Source organism: Catharus ustulatus, chromosome 4 (assembly GCF_009819885.2).
Source record: "Catharus ustulatus isolate bCatUst1 chromosome 4, bCatUst1.pri.v2, whole genome shotgun sequence".
Classification (NCBI taxonomy): Eukaryota; Metazoa; Chordata; class Aves; order Passeriformes; family Turdidae; genus Catharus; species Catharus ustulatus.
In genome coordinates this window covers 26,611,348-26,624,049 of record NC_046224.1, presented here as the reverse complement: position 1 = coordinate 26,624,049, position 12,702 = coordinate 26,611,348, and the positions used below count along the sequence as shown (strand labels likewise).

General features: G+C 43.8%; 2 protein-coding genes across 3 annotated transcripts in view; one reads left to right on the top strand and one right to left on the bottom strand.

Annotated features, from left to right (window-relative positions):
- The window catches only part of SYN3 (synapsin III), a 188,636-nt gene that overhangs the window by 89,115 nt on the left and 86,819 nt on the right, over positions 1-12,702 (bottom strand). The gene's annotated exons all lie outside the window — the stretch shown is intronic.
- TIMP3 (TIMP metallopeptidase inhibitor 3) overlaps positions 514-12,702 on the top strand; it is a 37,054-nt gene continuing 24,865 nt past the window's right edge. Inside the window, exon 1 of the mRNA XM_033058016.2 lies at positions 514-870. Within this exon, the coding sequence (XP_032913907.1) occupies positions 747-870 (124 nt within the window). The 5' untranslated portion in view covers positions 514-746. The remainder of the gene's footprint in view (positions 871-12,702) is intronic.

Here is a 12,702-nt window from a genome sequence, read left to right as displayed (position 1 = left end):
CCGTCTTCTTTCTACTGCCTGTTGGAAGAGGAGAAGCAGCAGCACACTGCACTTGTGCGTTATCTGATCGCGGTCTGAAAGCTCTTCCGAACAGCCTGAATAGCGTGCCGTGACTCCAGTTTAAAGTCAGTTTGCAGACAGACCAGACGGACTGAGGGGAAGCAGCGCGAGCTTTCCAAGCGAGCCGCAAGCCCCGCGCGCGTTTTCCAGGTGCCCTGAGGAGCGGCCCGGGGAGGCTCTGACAGGCTCGGGAGGACACCCGCCGGTAGGAGGGAGGTGCAGCTGGGACGGAGCGAGGCTTCGCCCGCCCCGCGGAACCCGGAGCGGGTCGGGCTCGATCGGATCAGAGCGGGTCGGGTCCAGAACCGGGACCGCGCCCCCGCCCGCCGCGCGCCGGCTCTATTCCCTATAAGGCGCGGCGGGCGCGGCCCCGCCCCGCGCTCGCGCCGATGAGGTAATGCAGCGCTGCCATTGGCCGCGCGCGGCGGCGCCCCCGGAGCGCGAGCGGCGCGAGCCGGGTATAACTCTGCGAGCCGGTCCCGCTCCGCCTGCAGCGCTCTGCACCTCGGCTCCCCTCTGCTCCCCTCAGCTCCGCACCGCCGAGCGAGCCGCCAGAGAGAGACTGGGACAGCGGCAGGGCAGGCAGCCGCGGCGCACGGGCTGTTAGGGAGCAAGAATAAAGTCAGGCGAACACAGCAGCGGCCGCCTCCCGCTCCGCAGAAGTGAGGAGGCACCTCAGGGGCAACATGACGGCGTGGCTGAGCTTCCTCGTCGTGTTCTTGTGCAGCTGGAGCCTGCGGGACTTGGTGGTGGAGGCTTGCACTTGCGTCCCCATCCATCCGCAGGACGCTTTCTGCAACTCCGACATCGGTAAGTGTCGCTGCCCCGCAGCCGCCCGCACGGGAGGGCTCGGGGGAGCCGGAAAGCTCCCGGGACCCCGAGGGGTGCGGGCACAGCGCCGCTGTCCCCGGCGGGCGGCCGCTGTCCCCGCACAGCCGCCGTCCCGCGAGCCCCGCCGTGAGGGCAGAGGCGCGGCCGGCGGGTCACACCGCAGAGCGGGACCTGACTGTCCAGGAGCGGGTTTGGCTCCGCTGCTGCCGCAGACGCCTGGGCTGGCAAGAGGAGAGGCGTGTGGTGGCGGACCCCCGTCCAGCCCTCCCAAGCCCTGTCCCGCGGCAGCAACCTCTCCCAGAAGCACCTTAAAGAAATCAGTAACTGTTAGAGTGGCATGTTTCCTACAGCAGGACAGAAACACAGTTGGAGGTGTAGGCTACCAAAACTTCCTCCTCAACTTGGTGACAGGAGGTAGGAGGCAGGATTAGGATGGGTTCTCCCAAGCCTAGAAATTGCCCGTGGCTAGCACAGCTTGTGGTGCTGTGCTTGTAAAGCTGGGAAGGGCTGAAGAAGCAGGTACCCAGTATCTCTAGGCTTTCTGCATGCTGCACTGTGCTCTTTGCAGCTGTGGGATGTATGTATGCCTGCACGCTTTTGGGAAAGTTTAAACACTTTCATTAGATCCTGTCTGGGTTTCAGCATCCCTAAGGTTCTTCATTACACTAACTTTAGGTAGGGGACAAGGACAGCACCAAAAATATCTGAGGAAGAGATGATAGAGACTCTTCCTAAGTTTGTCGGCTTGCTTGTAGCCAAGGGTGGGTAACAAAATATGGTTGTTGCTTGGTAGCTCTTCTGTGGCAAAGTATATGAAAGCAGTTAGTAGTGTCCTTTGAGCTACTACTGCACACATGTCCATGTCATGGTAAATACAGGCTGTCACTTCAGCAGAGGTGAGAGGATGGCACAAGTCTCCTGCCTTTTCTGTAGGTTGTCTTAGTAGCACAGCATAAAAGGGGCCAGGGACTTTCACTCCTGGTACCCACATGGTACTGACTTGGAGTAGAGTCTGCAAAGAAATCCTCCTGGCAACTGCTATGGAAGTCAAATAGAAAGTAATTCTCACTGCAGCAGAGGACCCATTGCTGTGAATGCTGCCAATAGCCTTTTCAAGTCAGCCAAGGTTAGTGGCAAAAGATCTATCTCTTGCCTTCAGTTCTACAGAAACTTCGGTTGTGCCTGGTTATTCATGTTTAGTTTACATAGTGTATCTGCTCCTGAATGCCAAAAACCCCATTCCATGTTAAAAGTGGTGGGAAGGTTACATTTTGCTTCAGTGATGACAGCCTGGAAAACATTCATAAGATAGTTTTATACTGGGAAATTCTTCCAGGAAATTATTTAAACTTCTGTTGCTATTTTCATAGTTTGGATCAACAAGTGTGCCCCCTAAGTGGCAACTGCCAGGGAGATTGTCCTTTTTGTGAAAGTGAGACTGGGAAACAGTTTTCCACAGCAAAAGCTGATGGCAGCATGTGGCCTTCATTAGCTGCATTTTGGAAGGACTGCTTTCTTGCTCTGGTTAGGTCATGCTATAATAGATGAGGGGTAGTGTCTGTTCAAAAAAATTGTATTAAATACATTTTTGTAATGAACACACACTGACAGTATATTTTTACTTCAGACACGTAAGTGACTAGGACTAAATAATGAAGTTTCATATGGCAGTGTTTCTAAACTTTAGGGCACAAAGTTTTTCTGCGTTCTGCTCTGATTTCTGGTTGAGTTCAAAGTCTTCCCTTCATTTTTCCTTTCTTTCTTCTGGGCTCTTCATTATATCTCAAGCCTTGGCTTTGCTCTCAGATGAGGTAGTTCAAAAAGTTGACATCTCTGGGGCTGTCATGCCTTCACACATCACAGCAATGCAAAAGAAGAGCAGCTTGAGGGGAAAGAGCAACTCATTCCAGTAAATAAATGCAAGTTTGGTTAAGACTGCAGGTCTCTGATGGGTTGAAGTAAAAGTGAGCCCTTACATTTGCTAGAACTGTCTGGAAAATGTGATATTTCTATAGCCTGGTTTTAGTAAATGCTGTCATGTTCTTCATATGCAGAAAAGACAAAAAGCGCATGAAAGCTTTCTGGCTTTGGAGGAGTTAATCATCTCCATGGAGACTGATGGCAGTGTACTAGTGCAGTGTTTAGACAGACTAAACTACACGCTGGGTTATAAAACACATTGTGGGGAAGAAAGGGACTTGGCAGCAAGTTTTTATCGCTCTTGAAACTTCTGACAAAATACCAGCTCTGAAGGGAGGAGTCAGTGCAGTAAGGGCTGGAGCAAAAGAGGCTTTTAAAATAGCTCCGAAAACAATGTAAGAAATTAACTAGCTAGGTGGCAGCCTAGGAGAGGCTTTTCATCTTCAGAAGCACTGCATTTTGAAGGAGAAAGCTTTTAGTTGAGGACTGTAACACAAAATTCTACTGTTGATATTTCCTGTGTAACCAGTGAAGTCCTACTGTCAAGTTTATTCCCTTCTCCTTTAATCTGATCTCACCAGACATTTAATTTTTCATTTTCCAGTGGCTCAGTTCTGATACAGCCTCCCAACCCTGCAGTCACTAGAAGGTTTTAATCTTTACAGAAACAGATGGTCAAATAAACCCATTGGAAAGGGTAGGATTTCAATATGTACATCGTTTGAAAGTGAAGGTTGTGGTGTTTGAACAAATCTTGAACTTCATAAATAACAATGTATATGCATTTTAATTTTAAAAAGGGGGAGAAAAAAAGAGGTACAACTGCTAGACTGGTTATGGGGATCTTTTCACTCAGCCTGACTGTTCCATCATGATGAACGGAGCAAAAATGAAGAGGTGTGTCTTATCTGGCCCTATGGGGGTCAATCAGTAATAAAATTGCTGTTTTAACTCTTGGCTTTGTTTCTTTAATGGGATCAGTAAGTGCCAGAAGAGGCAGTACCATAACTGGACAAACAGCAACTGCTATGATTTGCCATCTGAACTTTGCTTCCTCCACTCCCGCCCTCTGCCTACGACCCCTTCCAGATGTGAATATTTTTCTTTTGTTTGAATTAAGAGACCTTTTGAAAGAACAGACACCAGGCATGCTTTGTTCTTTTGTGACAAAGCTGTGACATTTCCAGCTGGACATAGCTGACATGAAAGGGACTTGTTTGTCCTTTATTGCACGAACAGCAGGAATTTTTGAGCTTGGCTGCTGAATATTGAATTCACAGGTTTGGAAAACATCTCCTGTTTCACCCCCTCTGCCCCACATCTCTCAAAAAAAAAAAAAAAAAAAAAAGGGAGAAAATGTGTGAAATTGCAGACTGCATTTTTACAAACCAGTCTACAAGTGATAAAGTAATTTATTCACTCCACAGCTGTCTTATTTCTATCTTGTGCATATACTTTAGAGAAGAGTTATGGTGCTATTAGACGTCTCTTACCTAAGTTCAGCGGAGCTCAAAATAACATTGCTTTGTATGGTTTGTGTTGGGGGAAGAAATCCCTGTATCAGCAAGAATGCCAGTGGTTAGTGCTCCTCTCTGTTCTAAGTAACCTCACTCCTGGTGAGATGGAGATGGCAAGCTCTGGGGAGGTGAAGGTAAGTTCTTAAGGGTCTCTTGGTGCTGTGGAAGCCATTCTTTATTCCGTCTCCTATACCCGTAGCACTGAGCTCACAACACCTGCAGTGGCTCCCATCCTTTGAACTGAGAATGTGAGAGAAGAGCAAGAAGGAACAGCAGAGAAGGAGGAAACTGGTGAATATGTTTGGCCTGGAGTCTAACTGAAAACCTGCCCTTTCACTGGTTTCCCTGAGTTAATCATTCCACTTTCTCACTAAGTTCAGAACACTTGATTGTACATTAGATTTTGAACATGGTTTCTTTATTTTGTTGTAGTGATATCAAATGCCCTGTCTTAACCTTTAAGGCAGACAGGTAAAGTCTGCCAGACTCATTTAAAAGTACAATAACTCATCTCCAATTAATTATATCAATCTTTACAGTTGAGATGAATTTAAGGCCAATTTTTTTCGTTACATGTTGTGGTAATGGTTGCAAAAATGTATCTTCTTTGGAATCAGACTTTTGTTGAGGAAGTAATGATGTGATTTTATTTTTAGACTGGACTTCCCTTGGAGGCATTTTAGAAACAGGAAACCTGAGAAGCATCCCATAAAGCTTCAAAAAAAGAATAAAAAGTACTGAAAATTTCATTTTACATGGGAAGAAATGGAGATTTGTCTAACTTCTACGGAAGTTTACCAATGCCATGGTAAAAACTTTGTTGGAAGAGGGTGTTCTTTGTGACTGGTCATGTCTCCTGGCAGAAAGATGGCCACTCACAGCTGAACTGTCCTATTTAGTAGAAGTGGAAATAGAAGTTACTACTTTGTTTTTTTGGGCAGGCAGTTTTGTGTGATTATTTGCAATTTCAGTCCTTATAAGAGTAGTGAGATCTGGTGTTAGTCACTTCTCCTAATGTATGTATTAAAATATAAAAGTGGTGGAAATTACTGTTTGGAAGATGTAGTTCAGAATGTTATTTCTTTTTATTATTGCATATGCTTGCCCCAGATTTCCTGCAGGAAGTATCTCCAGCAAGACCTCTGAGCCAACAGAGAGCCAGATGTTCCAACCTTAAGCCTTGAAGCTCCTGTTTTATGCAGACATTTCTTTCTTTCTTATTTTCAGTGATTTCCCACGTGTTCTTTAGAACTCTCCCCCAGCCAATTGCTCCTCTGATCTTTCTGGAAAGAAGTGGCTGGTGGGAGCATAGTTATGTACAACTGTACACAGTACTAGTGTTTTTCATCTGGGTTTGGGGAGGACCTACCTTATTTATGTCTGTTTTTCAGGACGAGCAGACTTGATTGTTTGACCATATGAGAAGTGACAAAAGGCGACAAATTAATTCTTAGCTCTGTCAGTGGATTTCACTTTTCTTGGGTATGGCAACCGAGTTGCATCTGATGAGCTGGGTTTCTGTACTCAAGTGCAATTGCAGCCGGTGGGTGGGGTCAATAATTTTTAGTAGGAGCACGGATTGAGTCACCTTGTCCTACCTTGGGTGTCAGAACTTAGTTTTATGATGTAACAATGTTGTCTAAGGTCAACTTCTTTTTCCTCACAGCTCCAGTGTGTGGTGTTCTTAGGTAGCCCAACGAAGTGTGCATCACTAAAGGAGGGAGCCTATTTAGTCTGGACAGGAGGTCTTGGAATTAAATGAAACTTCCACCAGATGCTCTCGGGAGTTTGTAAGAGCTGGTAAATCTGAAAGGACAGCTTGGTTCAAGTCAACAGGCAAACCAGGCATTCTGTGTTTGCCAGCTCTAAACCAGACTAAGCTAAGGAACTTATTTCAGTCCCCATAATGTCAGCAATGCCTGTGTTTGAGTTTCCCTATAATTAGGTTGGCGCTTTTTTTCACTGCAAGATGAAGAGGCTTTTGCTGTAATGTGCTGCTTATTGCTGTAGACTTTCAGGGATGATTCTGTCTTTGACATGATAATATAAACTGGAAGCAAATTATACTGATAAAATGATAGTAGTGTAGAAGATGAGAGGAAAATTGTGCCTTCAAGCACCAATTACTTAAATGGAGAGTTCATTAAAGGCCTACTGTAGCTCATCTAAACTTCTGAAGAACATCCACATGTGACACTTGAAATTTTACTGGCAGAACTTTATTGGACTCTTACTACTCTTTAAGCTAACTATCCCTTACATAGACTTCTCTGAGACAAGGCTGATCAGAGCAGCTGATTACATTTGAAACTATCCAAGACTGTTTCAACTTTTCTACAGCTTTGTGGCACTGAATGCTCTTTGCAAATTGCTGAGCTGAAATTCAATCTATTTGGTAACCCTCTGTGTAGAACTACTCAGGGCTCATGGGAGGAATGCACACTGCTGGGGGTTTATCACTTCTCTGTCCACCAGTGACATAATTACCAGGGCTATTTGCCCATAGTGGGATTGGACCTTATTTAAAACTAGTGCTAAACTGGGTCTGCTGTGGAATATCTTGAAAAAAGAATGTTAACTGCTGTGAATTTCAAATTTCTGCTATTTAAAAGTGTTAGACTAGTGCTGGACTGGAGGAAAATGTGACCAAGGTGGGTTAAATGGACTTGCACCCTCTCATACAAGATGTAAAACCTGTTCTAGTTATGACTATAGAGAGGACATACTGAACCTGCCTCATAAGCCTCATGCTTTGTGTAAGGCAGGTGCATTGCCGCTTGTCTCACCAGTATTTCACACCTTGTGTCAAGGTTGAATTTTACTTGATCGTTTCATGTTTCTAAGAGGAATGTTACAAACACTGGAGAGCTTAAAAGCTATTGTCAGAAACAAAGTTAACGTTCTACTGTAATGTGAAGTAGTTCTCTTGAGTGACCAGAGTGAAGTGCATTAACTGACAGTGTCTAATAACATAAAAATGCAAGTAATTTCACATAACCCTGATTACTTTATTTGCTCAAAATTTCTGCCAACTAGAAAAGATACTGGGAGTCTTCTGGAAATGAGGCAGAAGTCTCTTGAGTTGCGTGGTGCTAAAATTAATGCTGACTATGAATAGTCCAAATTCCTGCTAGTGTTTATATAAGACCTTTCTAAAGGGCAATTTGAGCCCTTAGAAACAGTATACAGACAATAAAACTCTTGTTAAATAGCAAGGAGATGCATATACAAAAAATTATATTGAACCTCATAAAAATCAGTTATGGTTTCCCTGCAATGTAGTATCTCATTTTTACTTTAGGAAGAAAGGAGATGGCTTGGGGTGCCAAGAACCAGCAGAGAGCAGTACTTGGGGAGCAGGGAGGCCATTGTCAACTTGAGGATATAGTATTGGGCTGTGCTGGTGTGGAGCTAGAGGTCTATGTCAATGGGCTCAGTTTTGAAAACTTCTGTCTTTATTACAGACTGGGGAAGAGAATGGCCACAGCAATAGGCTCAGTGGGAAAGCTGGAACAGCAGAAGGTATTTAGGATCTGCAGGAGTGGCAGAGGCCCTCCAGAGACTATCTCAGAGTATGGGAGGCGAGGAGAAGGCAGAGGTGCAGTGTGGAAGCCCTGATGAAGAACTAACACAGGCTGGTCAAGCCAGGAGGAGTCACTAGCTGTGACATATGGCAGGCCACCCCACCTGGAGTTGTGGGAACTATGTGGGACATGTCTAAGGTGGATCTTAGCTGTCCAGGAGAGTGAGTGTGTGCTTGGGCTTCAGGGGATGCTTAAATAGAACCTCCATAAAACAATCTGATGCTCTATTGATTGATCCCTAAGAGCTTGTAGCATGGTAATTTCTGACTGGCAAGCAAGGCTTAGGCTTTGAAAAAACCTGACTGTGTGGACTGGCCATGGACAGACAGAGCACATGCCCTTTACTCTATCTGGACTCCAGCCAAGCTGTTGCCTTCATCCATTCAGATGAATGCAAAGTTCCTTCAAATAGCCCTTCAAGAAATGCAGGTTGTATGGGTGTGTGTGCAGGGCTTGGTCTTTTATTTTTGCCAGGTGAGTTACAAGGAAAATAATGCTTAGCTGGAAAATGAGTCACATTGAGCAACAGGAGGAGCAAATGAAATTAAGCCATATATAACATGCTGTCTAAAGCTACTTTGAGATACATGATGTAGTAACCTGCCCCACTACAGCCAGGAGATAAAAGGAGAGTGTGCAAATGGCAGAGTCATCATTGTTCTACATGTTGTTACTGAGCCTGAGCAAAAATGCACACTAATAAGAAAAATCAAATGCACACTAATAAGAAAAATCTACAATCTTCCTTAGCTACCTGTCTGTTTCTAAAGTGTCAGAGCTCTGCAATCCTGCTGGTTCATGAGAGTTTAGAACCAGTTTATCGGGGAGGTAAAGAAAGGCATATTAAAGGGTGCAAGGAGGCAAAAGAGACCTCATAGAATTTTTCTTTCTTAATTCCTCAATTTTGACATGAAAGAGCCCAGCTTTCTGCTGGCCTGCATGATCACTGGTACTTCAGCAAAGCAGCTATAAATTGCACCAAATTTGCACAAAGCTTAAGCAGGTAGCAATGGCTACACCAGGTGCAACAGAATGAAGGTAACACATTCTTACTTGTTCAAAAGGATCCAAGCTCCTGCTGGCCTAGAATGAAGGACTTGGATTTTAACTCCCTCATGCTGCATTGTAATTACAGTAGGGAGACTTCAACATCTGTTTCCTTTTCTCCGTGTTTCCCTCAGTATTGGGTGTTACTGCAGTGAAGTCAGCAGGGAGGCCTGCTGGCATTATGTTAGTCTGTTAATTTACTAAAGAGGAGCACTGAAGCATTTTTCAGACAACAAGTTCAATCTCTCATGCTCAGTGAATACATGAACAAGCAAATATCTCGCTCCTCTGATGTTTAATCAACCCTCTCAAATTTCATGGATTAGCTGTAAATAGGAAGCTCTCCCTCCAGGGAGCAGGTTCTGTTGTTGGTCTCTAAACAGTTAAAATATAAGAGAAAAAAGTGTTCTTGCTTGTACCAAGACAGGAAAACCACAGAATGGAAAACTTCCGCTTAACTTTGAAAGACAGGAAATGGCTGGTGTTGGAAAGGGAACAGGTAGAGGAGGAGTGAGCCAGGGGATAACTGTGGAAAACCAGCTATTCCCCAGACACTTCTCCTTCAGCTCTGTGTTCTTTTAGAGAATGGAGTTCCAGGCTGACCCCTGTGCTCCAAGCCTTTTATACACTTTCCAAGTACCCACCCCAGATCACTACTTCCTGCGTCCTCTGACATTGCTATAAATATCCTGCCTGCCTTTCACAGGTCCAGAGAAATGCACATTGCAGATAAAATGGATCTGAGGTGACATTATGCAAGAGCTTTTAGACCAGCTCTTGTGAAGTGAGTGACTGTTGGGTCCTCTGCTTTATCTTGTGAAGTGTGAGGTTGCTGAGTCCTCTGCTTTAAATTCCTTGAAGAGTGAAACAGCCTCCCTGTTTAACATGCTCACCTCTGGATTAGGATGCATGGGTGTGTTTTTAAGGAAATTATTTCCTCCAATAAATAATGTGCTACATGAGGCACAGAACTGAAAGCTGAAAGAATTCTGGTATTTGGGAGAATGTAGGGTGGGGAAAAGATGGAATTAGTTGAGAGACCACACTGCATGCAAAAGTATAGCACTTGCAATACTTAAATGAGTATCTTAAATGCTTTGGTGAGGTGGATCAGTCCAAGAGGAAATAAAAGAGCAAAGTGCTCCCTGGGGCACTTAAATAGCCATAATGTACAGTACTTCAATAGCCACAAAATACCCAGCCCTCCCTTAGCATATCCTGCAGGGCAAAAATCACAAACCCAGAGAAGCGTGGGAAGACAAGAGCTGCAGTTCCTGTTCAAGAACTTCAGTATTGCTAAGGATTGTGCTGCGATGGGGGCAGGATGAGTTCTTAAGCCCTTTGTTTTACTTTTCTAAATATGAAGAGCAGCACCTGTCCCTTTTTTATTTTTTCCTTTTTTGTTGTTCCCCAAGGGGTTGGGGATTAAGGATTTAGTTGGTCATTTCCTTAGAGGATCAAGATAAAAAAAGAGACTTCAATAAGTCTCTATCTTCTCTACAGACAGTATATTTTCAGTAGAATTAAGCAGCTGTCCTGCTTTCCCCTACTATGTAACAGTTTGCAGCTTTACAGAGAAGCAGAGAAAGAGATTTTATAATATCAGATAGAACTACTAGGTGTACTTTAGGAGACTCCAAGTTATCACAGGAAGGTTTTAAGGCATTCAGAGAGAAACTCAACTGGATCAGGTGGCAAATAGCCAGTGAACCTTATCAGTATTTTACCTTTAACACCTTTTCTTTGGAACAAACATGCTGCAGCAGAACCTGTGATAGTGAGTCATTTGCATCATCCAGCGAGACTGGAGTCCTGATGCTGATAAAATATACCTTGCAGAAGGGTGATGTGGGATACTTTGACTTTCCCAAAGCTCCCTTCTTAGGCTGTCATCTTAATTCCTTGTTATTAGAGATTGATTCAATCCATGGAGTTTTAAGTTCCTTCCAAAACTCTTTAGAGGTACACTTCAAGTCTGGGTTTTTTTTTTTCCTTATCAGGATGAGTGTCTAATCTACCTCCCACATTCTAAATTGTAGCTGTCTCTTGAGTTTGCCAGTGTATTCTGTTTTCCTCTTTTTCTGTTTGACTGGGAGACCAACAGGGTGGGAAGCAGATCCTTGCCAGCCTTTATTCTAATGGCATGTTTAAATTGACTGAAGACATGGTCTAGATTGAGAGCATCAGACTGCACCTGTCTGGTATATTTGGCTGTATGGGAATCAAAGCTTTCACTAGTACCGGAAAGTTTTCAAGCCAATAGGTTCCTTCCTGTCAGTGCAAGATCTTGTGTTTGTTTCTGCATGCCCTTCTCTCTCACTGATTTCCTCTAGTACTGATGGCTGTTGGAAGAGCTGGGTAAAGGAAAGCACTGGTTTTTTTTTTTCCTCCTGTCTCAGAAACTGCTTTCCTGTTTGTCCTTTATGCAGCATGGCAGATTGGGCTATTGACGTAAACTTTGTTCTTTGTGCTGTCCAAAGCTCTCCTCTTCTGAATTTGACATTGCCTACTCACATCCTGACTGCTGTTTTGACAGAAAGATGGAGAGAGGACGGAACAGGATTCTAGGGTGGTAGTTGTCTTGGCACACCTGGGGGTTCACATTTTTGTGCAGGTTTGATGTTTGTTCATCAAACTATTGTAAGGTCAGCACATGGCAAAGTTCCTCCAGTACATACTCCTCGATATATATGTGAACCAACAAGGAATGATTGACCAAAGTTGTTATTGAAGTACTGTGGCAGTGCTTTGAGGAAGCATCACTAGGTTACACTGTTGAAAAATATGGGAAAGCCAGTTTTGATTCAAAAAAACATCCAGGTCCTGTGTGGGAGGGAAAGAATTTAGAGAGGTTTTCTAAGAGGAATGGCTTAGCCCACTTGGTTCCCTTCTCTGATGAAATCAGAGAAGCAGTACCCCATCTTAACTTGGGTAATTAAAACCAAAATGCTGATGTATATAACTTCCCCACTGAATTTTGAACTGTACCTCTTTATTCTACTTTTTCCACTCATATGAACATCTTTGCTAGAGTTGCTGCAATATGCTGTATTGTCATAAACATACTAAAACACAGTAATGTGGACAATCATTGTACACTGGTGTTAAATAAAATATATCTTGTTTCTGTATTTGCAGGGTATTTTCCCTTGCTTAAGACCAGGCACTAAATGGAACTATACACTCGTGAGCTAGCTACATGTTTGCCTGCCAGTTTAATAGGAAGAGTAAGCAGGATCTGTAGTGCTTTTACCCAGAAAAACAAAACTATGTTTCTGTGAGATTTCATTATAATGATGATGGTTTCAGATTCATTTTGGTTTTAGAATATATAGGCACCAAAGCTAAAGCTGACAGAACTAGGCAATGCCAGTCTGCTTTCTGCAGAAGCAGTGATGTTTCAGCTATCCAAGATGATATTTCTTTGCCCTGTTTGGAAGGTGGCAGGGGATTCCTTAGTTGTGTCGTTGTGTTTTCCTTAAAATCCCTTAACAGAAAATGTTACTGCAATCTGAGGCAAGGAGAATGTAATCTGTGGTTGTTTTGCATAGTTGGATAATTTGTTGTTTTTGTTTTTAAGCCAGTTTGTGACTCTCTGAGGCTAACACTGTTCCAAATCTTAATAATAGCAGTCCTTGACATTTTAGTGGTTTTATCTTTTATTATTTATATGTGTTAATTTCTGAATTTCCTAATGTGCACTTGCACTTCCTCAGCTTCCTTGCTTGTGGAAGGAAGCTGTG